The sequence below is a fragment of the Strongylocentrotus purpuratus genome, unplaced genomic scaffold (genome assembly GCF_000002235.5).
Source record: "Strongylocentrotus purpuratus isolate Spur 01 unplaced genomic scaffold, Spur_5.0 spur5_scaffold_9, whole genome shotgun sequence".
Lineage (NCBI taxonomy): Eukaryota > Metazoa > Echinodermata > Echinoidea > Camarodonta > Strongylocentrotidae > Strongylocentrotus > Strongylocentrotus purpuratus.
The window spans coordinates 6109548-6124481 of NW_022145615.1; the positions used below are offsets into that span (position 1 = coordinate 6109548).

Consider the following 14934-nt stretch of genomic DNA (forward strand, 5'->3'; position numbering starts at 1 on the left):
ATACATTAAAACAGTCGATGGAGACAATATTATTATTTTAAAGACGCAAATTGGAATGAATTATTATTTTTCATAATTTTCTTTATTATTTGGCTCCAGGTGATAATATTAAACTATTCTCTCCTTTTTTAACATGATAAAGGCAAGAAATCGTTTACTCACAGCCTCATGATAGTTATGGATTTTATAATTTTTAAAATAATAAACAGACGATATTAAATGGCAGAAAAATGAATGCGGACATACCCGTTAAATTCTATCACCACCACCACCATCATCACCATCATCATGATCATCACCATCATCATTACATCTTCATCTTCATCATTGCCATAGTTCATTCAGGTTCTTTAGGAAACTTATAGAGAATAAAACGATAATGCAAGTAGTATACTGACTTGAGTTTATAAAGTCAAATCACGTACGTTACATCTTCCGCGTGCCTTCATAATCATGATCATGACAGCTCTGAACTCCAATTAAATCGCAAAGGATTGGAGTGACACAATTATTGACACAACTTCTCTCTGGGATTCTTTTTTGGTATTAATCAACGTTTTGTTGTGGCAGTTCTTTATCTCTTGGGAAATGGTCTTCCGTTGAAAAGTAAATCAATAGCAAACTTTCATTTGATTTCCCAAGACAAAGAATACCCTGAAAGTTCCGATAAATAAGCTTGCCACCTGCTCACGGCTATCTTTTGAATATGTTAAGCTACGTTGAATATCCGTTTATAGCAACGCTGAAATTGTCTGTCAACCATTTAGTATGGTCATTCACCTAGCAGATATTATAAGACAATAGAGAAAGAGAGAGAGAGAGAGAGAGAGAGAGAGAGAGAGAGAGAGAGAGAGATGAGAGAAAGATACAGATAAACATAAACATAAACATAAGACAAGGATAAAAACAACAGATATATTAAAATGAAGGAGAATTTGTATTAAAAAAAACGGAAAGGAAAAAAGGAAAAGAGGAGTAAAGAGGATGATATAAAGAGAACAAATTGTAAAAGCATCAATGGAAAAATGAAGAATAAAAAGGAAAAACAGAAATAGAAAAACAGAAAATAAAAGAAAAGAGAGAAAAAAAAGAATGATGTAGATATATGTAAGGAAAAAGAAATAATACCAAAAAAAAAAGGTAAGGATAAAGAAACAGTAAAAGGAGAAAAAGAAAAAGGCGGGAACATGCATGTGGGCTAGACAAGAGAGTGTTAAAAGGTGAAGCTCTCTTGGTGATCTCTGATAAACACCTTATAACCCCCGAGTGACTGAAATTACAGACGAGTGATCTAAAGAAGTGACCCATCGATTTGGCCTGATTGATCGCAATCCATGTAATCGTCCAGAATGTCAGGTATAGTGTGACGAAAGGTTTACACCGGGGCCCGGCTGAGACGGTCTTAAACGCACCAACCAGTGGCGTATTCAGTATATCTGAAGGGCGGAGGGGCGTCTGCACCCCTCCCCCGTTCCTTTTCAAAAAATAATGTCGGCGTGAAGGGAGCCATGGAATCTACGGCACATACGTATGAACAATGTGAGCTCATGTACAAGTTCAAGCTCAATTTTATCGATCATGCACAATGACATGGCATACAAATCATTTTCCTGCTGTTTCTAAATTCATATAACATTAATTAACATACATGTACTATCAACTTATACAAAATACAAAATTAGGAATAAATAAAATACACAATAGAACATGAGTACAGAATGGTATAGGCTTTGTTATAGAAATATAATAACACCAATTACAACCGTAGACACTCCAGAGATTACTACTGGTGATATCATTATATGGTTTAATAGGCATATTAACAAAGTATAAATAAATGTGCAGTAAATCTATATATCCTTCGTCTGTAAGGATTCTACCCCCCCCCCCTCCCTGGTACAGGGCAAGTTCTGGATAAGCCACTTGAGTACAAGGCAAGCTCAAGTTTTTGATCAAGAGGGGAAAAATTATTATTCTATTTCAACTCAAGTTTTACTATACGTGGTCTGGACCCTGCTGAACTGCCACTCATATAATTTTCTTAATGTGGCATTCTTTAAAAAAAAATCATATATTAGGCTAGACAAGGTGGGTATGTGTGTTTGTATGTGTGTTTGTGTGTGTGTGTGTGTGTGGGGGGGGGGGGCTGATAGGTATAATACCCACAGGCAAACTGTTAAATTAATGTGCCGTACGCGTTAAGTGTAACGGAAGGATTACATAGGGGCTAGAAACACTCGCTATCCCTTCCAGTGGCGTTTCCAGTGGAGTGCTCCTCCCCTGTTTGAGTCTTCGGAAGGGAGACGGTGTCCAGAGCTTCGACGGTACACACAGTGGCGTACGCAGGACATTTTGAAGGGGGGGGGGGGAGGTTAAAATCGGGCCCAGAATTTCGCAACGACTCAGCCAGCCGCTGAATTAGCGGAGGGGGGGGGGGGGGGTGTAAGCGGTCTCGAAATTTGAACATTTGACATTTTGTTCCGTTGGGGGGGGGGGGGGGGGTAAGGTCACCTTTTTTTAGGTCAGCCATTGGCATAATTATTATTTTTTTTTTGTTGTTATTATTAAAAAAGCAAAACAAAAACAAAACAAAAAAAAAAGGGGGGGGGGTAGTCCAAGTTTAAAAAAACACACCACTGCATTCTTTTAGATCAAATTCAATTTTAATGATTAACTTCAACATGAAAGGATCAATACAATTTTGTCTCCCCTTCCTAACAGACCGCTTGCTCCGAGCGTATTTTGGGCAGCGAGTGAAAAGTGAGCAGGTGCCGCCGAATTTGTACAGATTAGGTGCTATGGTACGCTGACTAGTATGAAATTACGCAAACAAAAATCTATTCTCGCCCGATGAGGGACTTGAACCCGCGACCCTCTGATTAAAAGTCAGATGCTCTACCGACTGAGCTAACCGGGCTTCGACAAGATGTGTTAACATCTAGGAGAATAATATGGTAATAATCAGTTTTAAAAAAATATAAATATCAATGGTAACAATAATCTTCTAAAAAAACTTTTAGGGTGACATTTACCGCTTATTCTGGGTGATTTCTCCACCCGTCCTAAACAGACCGCTTGCTCTAATTTTACATTGAGACAACGTCCGCGAATATGCCACCATGTAATACAAGATGTGAAGCAACTTGGCGCCATATACATCGCGTTTCTTAGTGCATACATCCGTTTACTAATATGTTGATACAAATGTAAACCTTGCTAGTAATAACAGATTAGGTACTATGGTACGCTGACTATGAAATTACGCAAAAAAATCTACTCTTGCCCGATGAGGGACTTGAACCCGCGACCCTCTGCTTAAAGTCAGATGCTCTACCGACTGAGCTAACCGGGCTTCGACAAGATGTGGTTACATCGAGGAGAATAATATGTTAATAATTAGTTTTTCAATACAAATAACAATAATAATAATGATCTACTTAAACGCTTTTATGGTCCTATTTAGTATTCTGGATGATTTCTCCCCCGCACAAACCCCCTCCCCTCAGTTAACATATCCGGATACGCCACTGAAGGACCATATAAGTTCAAGCCGTATAGATCAAGAGGGAGAGGACATTTTTTTTTTTAACTTTAAAAGGAGTGTAGCCTGACGAGACTACGTGTGTTTCCCGTGGCCTAAAGCTATGGTCACAAATCAGAGCAGCGACCAACCGATCAGTAGCCTGCTCGGTCGCTGCTGGAATTAGGCATCGACCAGCGATTAGGTCGGTGCCCGGGCGGCGACCGCCCAGGCACCGAGCGTATTTTGGGCGGCGAGTGAAAAGTGAGCAGGCGCCGCCCAAATTTTAACTCCGCGCTTAAACTTCAGCGGCGACCGAGCGATGCCCTAAAAACGAGCGGTGCATGGACGGCAGCCGCTCGGTGGCTGGGCAGCCGCCGGGTAGAATTGGATAAAAACTCGCCACTCGGCCGCCGAGCAGTCTACTTTTGGGTAATGTGACCATATCATAACCTGGGGGCCATCAGGGACTTTAAGATTTGCACGACGACAATGTGAGTTCCTAATAAAATACGACTAAGGACGACGCGACCGCAGCAATCACGTGCGTGCAATTACCTACGCGAAACCGAAGCGTGAGGAGAATTTCGGTCTGTTTTGAGTACGCTGACTACGTAGAGATTGAGCCGATGATAATCAAGTCCATTCGTTGACGTGCAGTTTTCCAAAAGAAAACGTGGATGGCGTTAACCAGTATTTGCCAAGTTACACTCCCTTTAAGCAGAGCCGCCAGTTTGACGTTCTCTCTTACAGTCGAACTGCGTAACCTGCGTAAATAAGAACAAATTTGGAATCTGTAATCCTTTCAAATATATTCAAACTGTTAGAGGACAACATTGCTATTGTATTCTGGTCATCGGATTCAGGCTTACCCGCACACAATGTATGCACATTCTCCACTCCCTGGGGAGCATTCCGGCCAGTCGCCATTTTACAAGCGCACACTTGCTCATCCAACCACATTAACTTTCGCATCCTACAATACTGCCATTTTAGACCAGCATTCACCTCCCTCCCCTTCATTTCAGGTATCACAAACACATATAGACACGCACAGAAAGAAAAGCAGACGAAATAAAGAAAGAACCAGTGGTCACTTTTATAGAGATCATCTCTCGACTGTAATTTCAGATATTAACTTTGTTGAGTACTATATGAAATTGGGACAAGGGCTATACATTCCTCCCTTTCCATACAAAAAACAAAACTATTTACGTGAGCTCCTGTATTTCCCTTTCTTCTTTATTCCATAAGCTGAAAATTCTATCCAATCTACGAAATTTTATATTTCCGTTTTTTCTCCCCGGCCGCCTTTTCGGCTTTCTTATTTTTTTATAGATGGATTTACGCTTGGGATAAGAAAGAGAAAGAGAGAGAGAGAGAGAGGGGGGAGATGGAGAGAGGGAGAGGAAGAGAGGCGAGAGAGAGAGAGACAGAAAGAGAGAGAAAGGGAGAGAGGTGGAAAGAGGCAAGAAAGATGAGAGAGAGAGAGAGAGAGAGAGAGAGATACAGACACAGAGAGAGGTAGAGTGGGAGAGAGGGGGATGCGTTGTGTATTGCTTATAATAAAACCGATTCGATGATAAATGGGTGATTGCTTTGCTGAATTACGTAATTTCGCCTGAACCTGTGAAACATTGTCTAGTGAAAAGGAGTTATTTTCATATTTGTCATAATTCCCAATCTGAGAAAGATAGCAGGCTTTGGTTGAGTCCGTCTATTCTTCTTCCCCTTTATCTTTTCTTCTTCTTCTTCTTCTTCTTCTTCTTCTTCTTCTTCTTCTCTCTTTTTCTTCTCTCGTTTTCTTCCCCCAAGGATGAAAACCTCGCTTCACTCATTTCAGTTCAGCGTAGTCCCTGAGAGACACTTTCACGTTATCAGCAAGACGAATCAAAGATCGTTAAAAGATCTAATGACTTAAGAATACTCGGCAAAAGAGTTAAACATGTTTATTACGAGGAGCACGAAGATTTCCGTGAACACATGATAGAAAGACACGCAGTTACGAGGCTGAATCTCCCTTGGAAAGTGTCAATATGAAATAAGTCAATGATATTGGCATTCATTATATAACATTCTTAACCAACAAAATTCCCTGAGTCAGAAACATGATTCTTCTTCTTCATCCTCTTCTTCTTCTTCTTCTTCTTCTTCTTCTTCTTCTTCTTCTTCTTCTTCTTCTTCTTCTTCTTGTTCCTGTTCTTTTTATTGTTCTCTTTTTTTTTCTCTGTCTTCTTCTTCTTGTTCTTCTTCTTGCTCTCCTTCTGCTTCATCATCAGCATCCTCGTTTCGCAACTCTCATTTAAGTTCACCATAGTCCCTAAGAGATAATTTCATGTAATCAACAAGGCGAATCAAAATCGTTAACCACTCTTACTGAGTGAAGGATACTCGGAATGAGAGAAGACCTCGAAGATTTCAGTCAAATAGAAAGAGACGCAGTTACGATGCTGGTGATATACTTGTGTAGAGATAGAATATTCACCAACGTGAAATTAAGTTTTTTTGTAAGATTGAATATACCTTACAATGCTTTGAAAATAGGGGATAAGAAAAAAATTAAGTTTCAAGAAAAAAAAATTATCATTTAGAAATCATTATAGGATTAAAAAATTTAGTTTATGTGAGAAGATTGTTTATTTTGTTCTGTATTTTGTTAATGCGCATTGCTTTACTATTTTGTAAAGTATAGACAACGGTTGTTGCTCTGAAGAAAGCGGAAATAGAGATAACAACACGGTTAATAATATCAATACTCATTTACAAAAAATGGCGGTTGGTTAAAGTAGTAGTTTGGATATTGATTTGATTTGTAGCAATGCATAAGGGAAGGTAAAATCGAACACGATTATCAAAATTCCCTCTTGGAAACATTCAAAGGATTATTATCAATTTAAAAACGGTAAAATACCGTCCCAATTTCGCACTTAAATCCTCTCAGAACACTATGAGATCTGTGACGTCACTAAAGGTACCGAATTAGCATAAGCAGATGATGTCCCAAAACATTTGCACACGATAATTTTCATTGCCAGTTTCGTCGTCTCCTCTCATATCACCAGCGCCAATGTAACTGCTTGATCTGTTGCCTCGCTATAACTTTCGGACATGGTTTAATATTGATGAAAAATACAGCGTTATGCAAAAATATGGGAATCAGTTAACGCTTCAATATGGCTTGTATAAAAAGACGCCGTTATCAATCAGCTGCATACACCAAAGCATGTGCAGCATTTCAATGTGGAAAAACACCGTCCATTCTATAATTCAACGGGCTCTTTAGTCCTTAAGTAGGCTGATATTTCAGCGGTGCTTTAATTGATCAGTTATCCTTGCGCTGACTATTTCTAAGCAAAAGATTCTAATAATTTATAATCAGCATCACTTCCTTGATGTAATACGTTCATGTTTAAAATCAATCAAACTCTTATTATTAAGAAATAATTGCACTGAAAAAATAGTTGAAGGGCGTCGCCTGCTTACGCAGGATTGGTCCCTGATGTGACGTCATCGACATCGCTTTTTCTGGCGAAGCTCTCGTATATCCGGGATCCTGTGGGGAGCTTTTATTTATATGTAAATTCTTGTATTGTCCGAAACTTAGTTGACCCAAAGCTTATACGATTGTCTTCTGTAAGCTTCCTGGTAATTAATGACACAATATTGACCATATTTGTGATTTTCAATGAATGTCTACTTTAAAGGCTTCAATTTCGTATCACGTTGGGAATTGTAACCTTGCTATTATGAAAATTATTCAATTAGTGTGGTCCTTAGGCATACATGATGTGAAATTGAGTCTATAATTGATTCATCATTTCTCGGGAGTAACATCATTAGCGTTGGATCTGCTTTCATCCATTCAAATACAACACCTACTGTTCAAAGTCATATCATCCCGACATCTCTCTCTCTCTCTCTGTCTGTCTTTCTCCATCTTTCTATATTTCTTCGATGCAGTTTGTCTTCTTAAGGTCATATCTTTTTATCGATATTCTGTCTAAAAAGTAGAGCCACAAATATCGCACGCAAAATATACCCCCCCCCCCACTCTCTCGGTACCTGACACACGTATACCCCTCCCTCTTCCTCTCTTATAATTTATTTTATAATATATTGTAACCTTTAACATTACACGCTTTGCTTATTGATATGTTCCCCATATGACACATTGTTATTTTTTTATGTTACATGTCTATCATCATCATCGTTTTCTTTACGCGTTCTCTTGTTAAATATGATATACGAGACAACTTTTTTATGTTGAAAGTGGATAATAAAACAGACGCTGCAGACGCGCACAACACCTTACTGTTTGCTGTGCCACAGTGTCAGTTATTCCATCGTCATCAACGAAGAGAAAGAAAGAGAAGAAGGAGAAGAAGAAGAAGAAGAAGAAGAAGAAGAAGAAGAAGAAGAAGAAGAAGAAGAAGAAGAAGAAGAAGAAAAAGAAGGAAGAGGAGGAGGAGGAGGGGAAGAAGAAGAAAAGGAAGAAGAAGAAAAGAAGGGGAGTAGAACGGGAGGATGATGAAGGTGAAGGGGGCGGAGAAGGAGAAGAAGAAGTAGGAGGTGGAGGAGAAGAAGACGAAGAAGAGAAAGAGAGAGAGAAAGATAAATAGAGAGAGAGATAGAGAGATAGAGAGAGAGAGAGAGAGAGAGAGAAAAAAGAGGCATATGACTAGCAATTATTAAATGAAACCTTGAAAACAATTTCAGAAAAAATTTCAGATCATTTTTTTGTTTTTAATTGCAGCATATCAACTCAAGAGGGCGCCAAATGATTTCGCCTTTTTTCCAACTTTTTGCAACAACATTAGTTTATCCACATTTGTAGAAAAGTAGACATGGTAATTCTTTTCATTTTCCTCCATTTATTTTCAACTAGGCCTATTCGCTGCCATCATCTCTCAGTTCATTGGTGTGATATCGTTATTAGCATGTGAACCCCGGGAAAAAACTTTAATGCCAAATAACAAGTTTCATGTAAGCAAGCGAATAATGAACTATGCTGTATAGGAAAGCCAAAACAATTGTTTTCAAATCTCTTAAACCACTTCATTCATAGAATACACAAAAGGACGATTCTTTATTCCCATTCTTTTCCATCGAATAATCTATTCTATATTTGAACATCATCAGCAGCAGAAAAAATAATATAATAAAAAATGAATAACACGTGAATAAAACATCAACAACAAAAAAGAGGGAAAAAAAGATAAAAGCAATCGTCACGTATATAGGCTATATCAAAGCCCACATGTCTCACTTGAGGCAAATCGTCGGAGCCATCTTGAAACGCAGCGCCCACCACTCGACCCTAAGACATCACATATACTCATCTTATCCCATCCACTCAAAGAAATCGATCAGTTAAGCTCCGGATTGATTCCTTCAATCATGAACGCATGCATTTTCCATCCTAATTTCCCCCATAACAGCGCTGATCGCAGCAGTCTGCTGAACCACCCAATGCCTAGAAATCAAAACACGCAATCTGTGGGTTTTCCCTTTTTTGGCCATGTTTTTGGTGACGATTAGATACAGAATTAGTACGGAACTATATCGCATGGCAGAATTTCGTCTGTTCCGGGATCTGCAAATGAATAACGAAGAGGATTTATAAACAGTTTTTGTTACGACACAACTCATGTCGAAAACAAACCAAAATAAATTGATATCGGTTGGCTTTCGATACGGATGCAGTTGCGAAAGTTTATCTGATTACATATCGTTGGCGACATGAGAACTAGAAAGTGGAAATTGCCTTCTGTTTCTTGAAACTTAATATTACTACAATAAAGCATGCGTGAGAAGAATTAGGTCCTCACTAGATTTCCCGAGTGGGTCGCTCTAAATTTTATTCACTCTTTCTTGGACAAAATAAACCTAGGTTTATCTTTACATAGATGTACATCCATATTATATATTCCCTTTTCCCGCTCATTTATGTATATAATATTGCTTTATTTGTTTATTTATGTATTTAGGCCTATCTTTCTTTTTTCCCCTTTTTTTTCCATTTGTTATCCTTTAATTCATTTAAGCTAGTTAGTAGCTACGTATTTACTATTCATTCATTCATTCGTTCATTCATCCATTCATTTCTTGTTATTCTTTCATTATTTTTCTATCCCATTACTGTAACACTAACCGACCCGTTTTGGTGTTTAATTGTGATACCCGACAGGTTGGATGTTGGACCCGTTAACAGGTTAAACAAGACAAGTAGCTTCTCTCAAATTCAGATTTTATACAATATAATGCACGACCAACAAAACAAACTCGGAGAGGCGTAGGCCCCTTACATCCGCCTTTATCTCGGGTATCATAAGACCTTTTTTTTACATGACGGTGGGACGAAAAGAAAGTCTGACTATCAGGCTACAGGGAATGTTTGATCATTATTGCAACTACCGTATTGGGTTTTTGCTCGTAAACTTTTTAGATGATTGTCTCTATTATTATGAAGAGTTTAATTCCAAAATGAGCTAAATCCCCTTTTTCGTATTTCCGAGTAAATCACCTTTTTTTTTTATTCTGCCACTTTCCCTTTAGCAATGTAATGTTCATATTTGGATATTATGTTCAAGGTGTTTTACTCTTGACCAATAATATATGGCTTAACAAAATCTACCAAGTATAATATATTTCATTTTAAATTTGCTGAATTTTTCAAATATTTTTTTCATGGATTCAGCTTCTTTTGGAACTAAACATAATTGTGTAGCTAATTTTTGTTTATGCTTCAAGATTAAAATTTCAGAATGTGATAGCGCATTTATTTCCTTGTAGGAAATGAGTATTTTGAGACCCCAAAAAATGGATTAAGCTCCTTTAGAAATCAAGCTCTTCAATTAAGATTTCATCGTGTCCATAATTTTTTCTGATATTTTCCCCATACACAAGATTTTGCAAAAATTGTGATTGAGCATTGCGAATTATAGATATTTTCGGAAATGTGTTAATATTGTTTTAACGTAGTCGGTTGGATATATTCATGCCCAGCCCCTCCCCGAAAAAAGGAAAATTTTGTTTAGACATGACAAAAACAAGTCGATTGGCAAGTTCTTTTTTTCCAGCACGACTATAAAAAAAAAGCTCAATTCCAAGTACAGTAAAAGTACTATCTGTCCGATCAGATCGCATTTTTTTTACCGTCCCTCTGGAATATCAGGGGGGGGGGGGCACATAGGATTGCATCGTGGGATGTTAACAGCATCTTAAGAAGACGTAATATTAGAAGAAGAAAAGTCCACTGAACGTAAGAGGTGTCCTGTTGGGAATTAGCGTTGCGGGCAATTTAGCCAGCTGTCATGATAATAGGACCAACAATGACGTCATCAATGTCAATTTCAGAGAATCGCAAGTGCTGTCGGAACAGGCTGAGTAAATACATTATTTCCTTAAATCTAATTATTGCTTCCATGATTATATATATTTTATTTTCCGGTTTGCTTGTTTGTTTGTTTTTGCTAGGATCAAATGAGTGTTTTGTGTTTACAAAATCATCGGGGAGGTACGATAGCCTGGTAACTATACCCTCATGCCCCCCCCCCCCCCCCCCCCCCCCCCCGGTAAAGCCACCTCTGCCTTTTTGTAAATGCCGTCTGTGGGGATAAAGACTCTGTGAAATAGAAGACAAAACGGTAAAAAACAAACAAACATGTAAACAAAAACGGTCAAAGAGTGGCTATGGCATTTTTCTGACTTTTCCAAGAGAGATTTCAATTTTACAATATAGTTTTCCAACCATTGCCTCCGGACCGCGCTCATCCGGGACAACCTGCTTGTCTTTATAGCTCCCAGAAAATACTATTATCATAGCCTGGTTAGTATTTACTATTTCGCTAAAACCATCACTAATTAAGACATCATTGTTGTTGCTTTTGTAATGCATGGGCTACGGCCAACTATATATCAGTTAACTGAAAAAAGAAGTACCGAAAAACCTCACCCCATGGAAAAGAAATAACCTAACGCGAAAATCCTGTATATAATAGTGACCATTAAATTTTTGCATGAATTAATTGTAATATTAAAGGACAGCTACATACATCTTAGGCAAGTTACTTTTTCCTCGGTAATTATTTATCTGGTAAAATTGTGACAGCCTTTCGAAAATTGAAATCTCGTGCCTAGCGCATTCCCTTGAACAAAACAACTAAATTGGGGGGGGGGGGGGGGGGGGAGTTTACGAACCTTTAACAAAACACCCCATCCTATTTTTATACTTTCATTTGCGAACCAAGTTTAGTAGAAGAGCCACACAGAAAAAACTATAGTTTGATAAGTTGAAGACATAACAAAACAAAATCGAATTTAACATTCTGTTTTTCGTGATTTTCTTGAAAGGTGCCTACATTTTCTTATCATTTTTTTTTTGTAAAATGAATTTATTGATAAATATATGCTTTTGAACAAATCAAACAATCATACACAATCAATTGAAATAACATCGTAGCATCTTAACATAGTTCAAATAAAACATGTTTCGTTTTCTTGAATAACAGTGTTTTAAAAAATGCATAGCTTTTTGTTTTACAGTTCCTTTCTATCTTTAATCATTTTTTTAAAAATATATTGTTATCATTATTACTATCATTGTTACAATTATTACAATGTAAACCATTTTATAGATAGTTCGGTGAGCCCCTCGGTTAGATACACGATAAACCTACCCATCCACATACATTGACATACATCGGGTCCACTTAGTAAATAGATATTATACCATCACATTTGACGACTGGTAACTACTATTTTTTTCACTTCAAATTCCGTACAATTATTGTAGTAATCAACCAATTTCTTACAATATAGAACTGGTAGTAGCTACAGAAATATCCTATTTTTTTTATATTTCTCATATTGTACTGGAATATATTCTTCATTTTCGGACCAAAACGGTCAATGAGTGGTGATGACGTAAGTATCAGACTATTCCATTAGAGAAAATTCAAAGTATCAATGTGGGTATATGCCATCACCTCCGGACCGCGTCTGCTTGGAGGATAGTACATGTTAATATACTCTCCTATAGTGAAAGTTCTTTATATAATGGTTAGTATTTTTAAATCCTTAAATATTACCCGGATTCTGAGCTCATCTATTTATGATACCTTATATACAATACCATATTTATATTGTAGTAATACATTGTTAAAAAAAATGTGCTTACAGCACGTAATATTGACGATATAATTTGCAATTTAATCACATAAATGTGTTATCATTGTACAATCGGCGATGCTCTAGTTCAATGGATGCATATGCATGAGTGTGTGCGATGGTGCGCGTGCGTAGTGGCCAGCGGATCGGATGCATCCATAGAGATCTATATAGATCTCTATGGATGCATTTGTTCGTATCTCGCTGTGTATACAATGATTATCTTTTCACTGATGTGTATTATTTGTATAATATTCTACGACAATTCATAATGAACCTACGGCATGCTTCGATTAAGACATTTATGATAGCTGTATTTAATGAAGAGGGAATCTTGCTGAAACAGACAGATTTAATCTGTCTCTCTCTCCCACACACTGTGTAAATATATCACATACTAATTCTCTCGCCTAATATTTTTTGTCGGGTCGTGTTTTTCTTTGCCTGCTTCTCGATCTGTTTGTATTACTATAGTACGTACACGTTTTTCCTTCTCATTCTCCGTAGCTCTGTGGCCTATCTGCCCTTGCTCTGTAGCTGGCGTCCTTCAAAATGGCACTTGTGCGCAGGTTGAATTGCAATGAGAGGAACTAATCTGTTATTCCTCGTCTTCTTCAAATTAATCTATTAAAAATAAATAGCAGAATAAAATCAAAAATAGTTACTAAGCAATGAAATCCGACTGTGGTCTGTGATTATCAATGACTGTTGATTCATCATCTATAAAGCAATAAATGATTGAATTCAGTAGTGAATCGGTAGGGAGGGGAAGAGGGGGGGGGGGAGGCACTTGTGCTATCCCCTTCTAAACTCCTATTCAGTTAGAAAGCTGCCCCAAAGCTTTGCAACTTAATATTGATTTCTCACCTACTCCTTCTCTCTCCCATTGTTTCTTTCTTTCTCGCTCATTCTCCCTCATTCAATCTCTGTCTTCTTCCTCTCGCTCTAACTACCTTTGCTCCTGTGAAGTCTGGTCCTTTCAACTATTAACAGTGGCTAAAAAAGTGAGATTTGAATCGCGATCACATAATCTTCTGTGTTTGAATAACACCCAACACCCTACATCTTTTCAGCCATTATGACACTCGCTGACAAATACCCTCTTATAAATCCAGACATTCACTCACATCACCCCATCACATAGGTTCTAAACAAAACAACGGTCCAACTCTCTGAGAGTTGCTATCAAAATATGATACTCCATTTTATTAATACCCATACAAAATACAACTTCACTCAAAAAATGTGAGATGCAGAATTACAATCAAAATTACAAGGAAAACCAGACGAGTACAAGTTTTGTTTCTTAACTACGAAATGCAGCAAGACTAAATATCATCATTATTCAAAACGCAATACTATTCAGACAGGTGGTTTGGACATCTCTATCACTGAATTAAAACTGTTGCGCATAAAGTTAGAATAAATTTGTATTTCCTCTTTTCATGAAATAAATGTGATCTTTTTTCCTTGACATATAAAGTTCTGCCATGTGAGGAGATATAAACTTTATTTATCCAGAATAAATCAAATTGTCACAATCAATTCATAAAGAGGTTAAAAACAACAATTATAGCTTTACGAGCAAGTGTATATGAATATGGTTTACCGGTACACATTTGATCTTCAAAAACATAAAATATCCCACAACCCCCACAAATATCTCACAACTCATCAAATATCCCATAACTCATAAAATATCATATTTCCAAATTTCATATTCGCCAAATCAGATATTCATTGATATATAAATCACCACTGCACCCCAAAATAAAGCTCATGAGATGTGAGAATTTTGCGTAGGCCTACAAATTGTGAATACTCAGGCAGTGTTTTCCTTTCCTACCCTAAATGCTACTTAGTTTTTGCTTATCCATCGTACATACTTCTAGATTAACTTGGAATTTATAGAAAAACTGTAGGTAAAAGCAATAGGCTACAAATGATATCCGACTTTCAGCAATTTGTTTCAGTAATTTTTTCTGTTTCAGTGCCTGCAATTTATAGTTTATTTCCCCTTAAAGATAAACTTGAGTTCTGGTAAAAAAGAAAATGACTTCTCACAGAATCTAACGAAACTTACACTGAATGTTCAAGATTACAAATAAATGTCATGTGCCAAACAATGTTGGAAGAAAATGTATACTGGCTGAGAAATGAGCATAGAAAGATAAGGAAATCAGGGTAGTACTAGCCCCGACACCATGTGTGTTGTCCCATATACATCTTTCTGTGTAAGCGATTGT

At 37.4% G+C, this 14934-nt stretch overlaps 1 protein-coding gene and 1 non-coding gene across 2 annotated transcripts; one reads left to right on the forward strand and one right to left on the reverse strand.

The window, feature by feature from the left end:
* Nucleotides 1-1349: 1349 nt before the first annotated feature.
* Nucleotides 1350-6049, forward strand: LOC115920672 (putative uncharacterized protein DDB_G0271974). Its single transcript, XM_030977042.1, has 3 exons — nt 1350-1356; nt 5233-5369; nt 5625-6049. Exons 1-3 carry the CDS (start codon nt 1350-1352, stop codon nt 5835-5837), a joined length of 357 nt encoding a protein of 118 aa, XP_030832902.1. The 3' UTR covers nt 5838-6049.
* Nucleotides 2845-2917, reverse strand: TRNAK-UUU. The gene has a single exon. It is a non-coding gene; the product is annotated as a tRNA-Lys (tRNA).
* Nucleotides 6050-14934: the final 8885 nt, after the last annotated feature.

What these genes read in the sequence shown, in the direction of transcription:
- LOC115920672 (XM_030977042.1), top strand. An exon ending in TTCACTCATTTCAGTTCAGC is followed by an intron (nt 5,370 to 5,624) that starts GTAGTCCCTGAG and finishes TCCCTGAGTCAG; the next exon opens with AAACATGATTCTTCTTCTTC.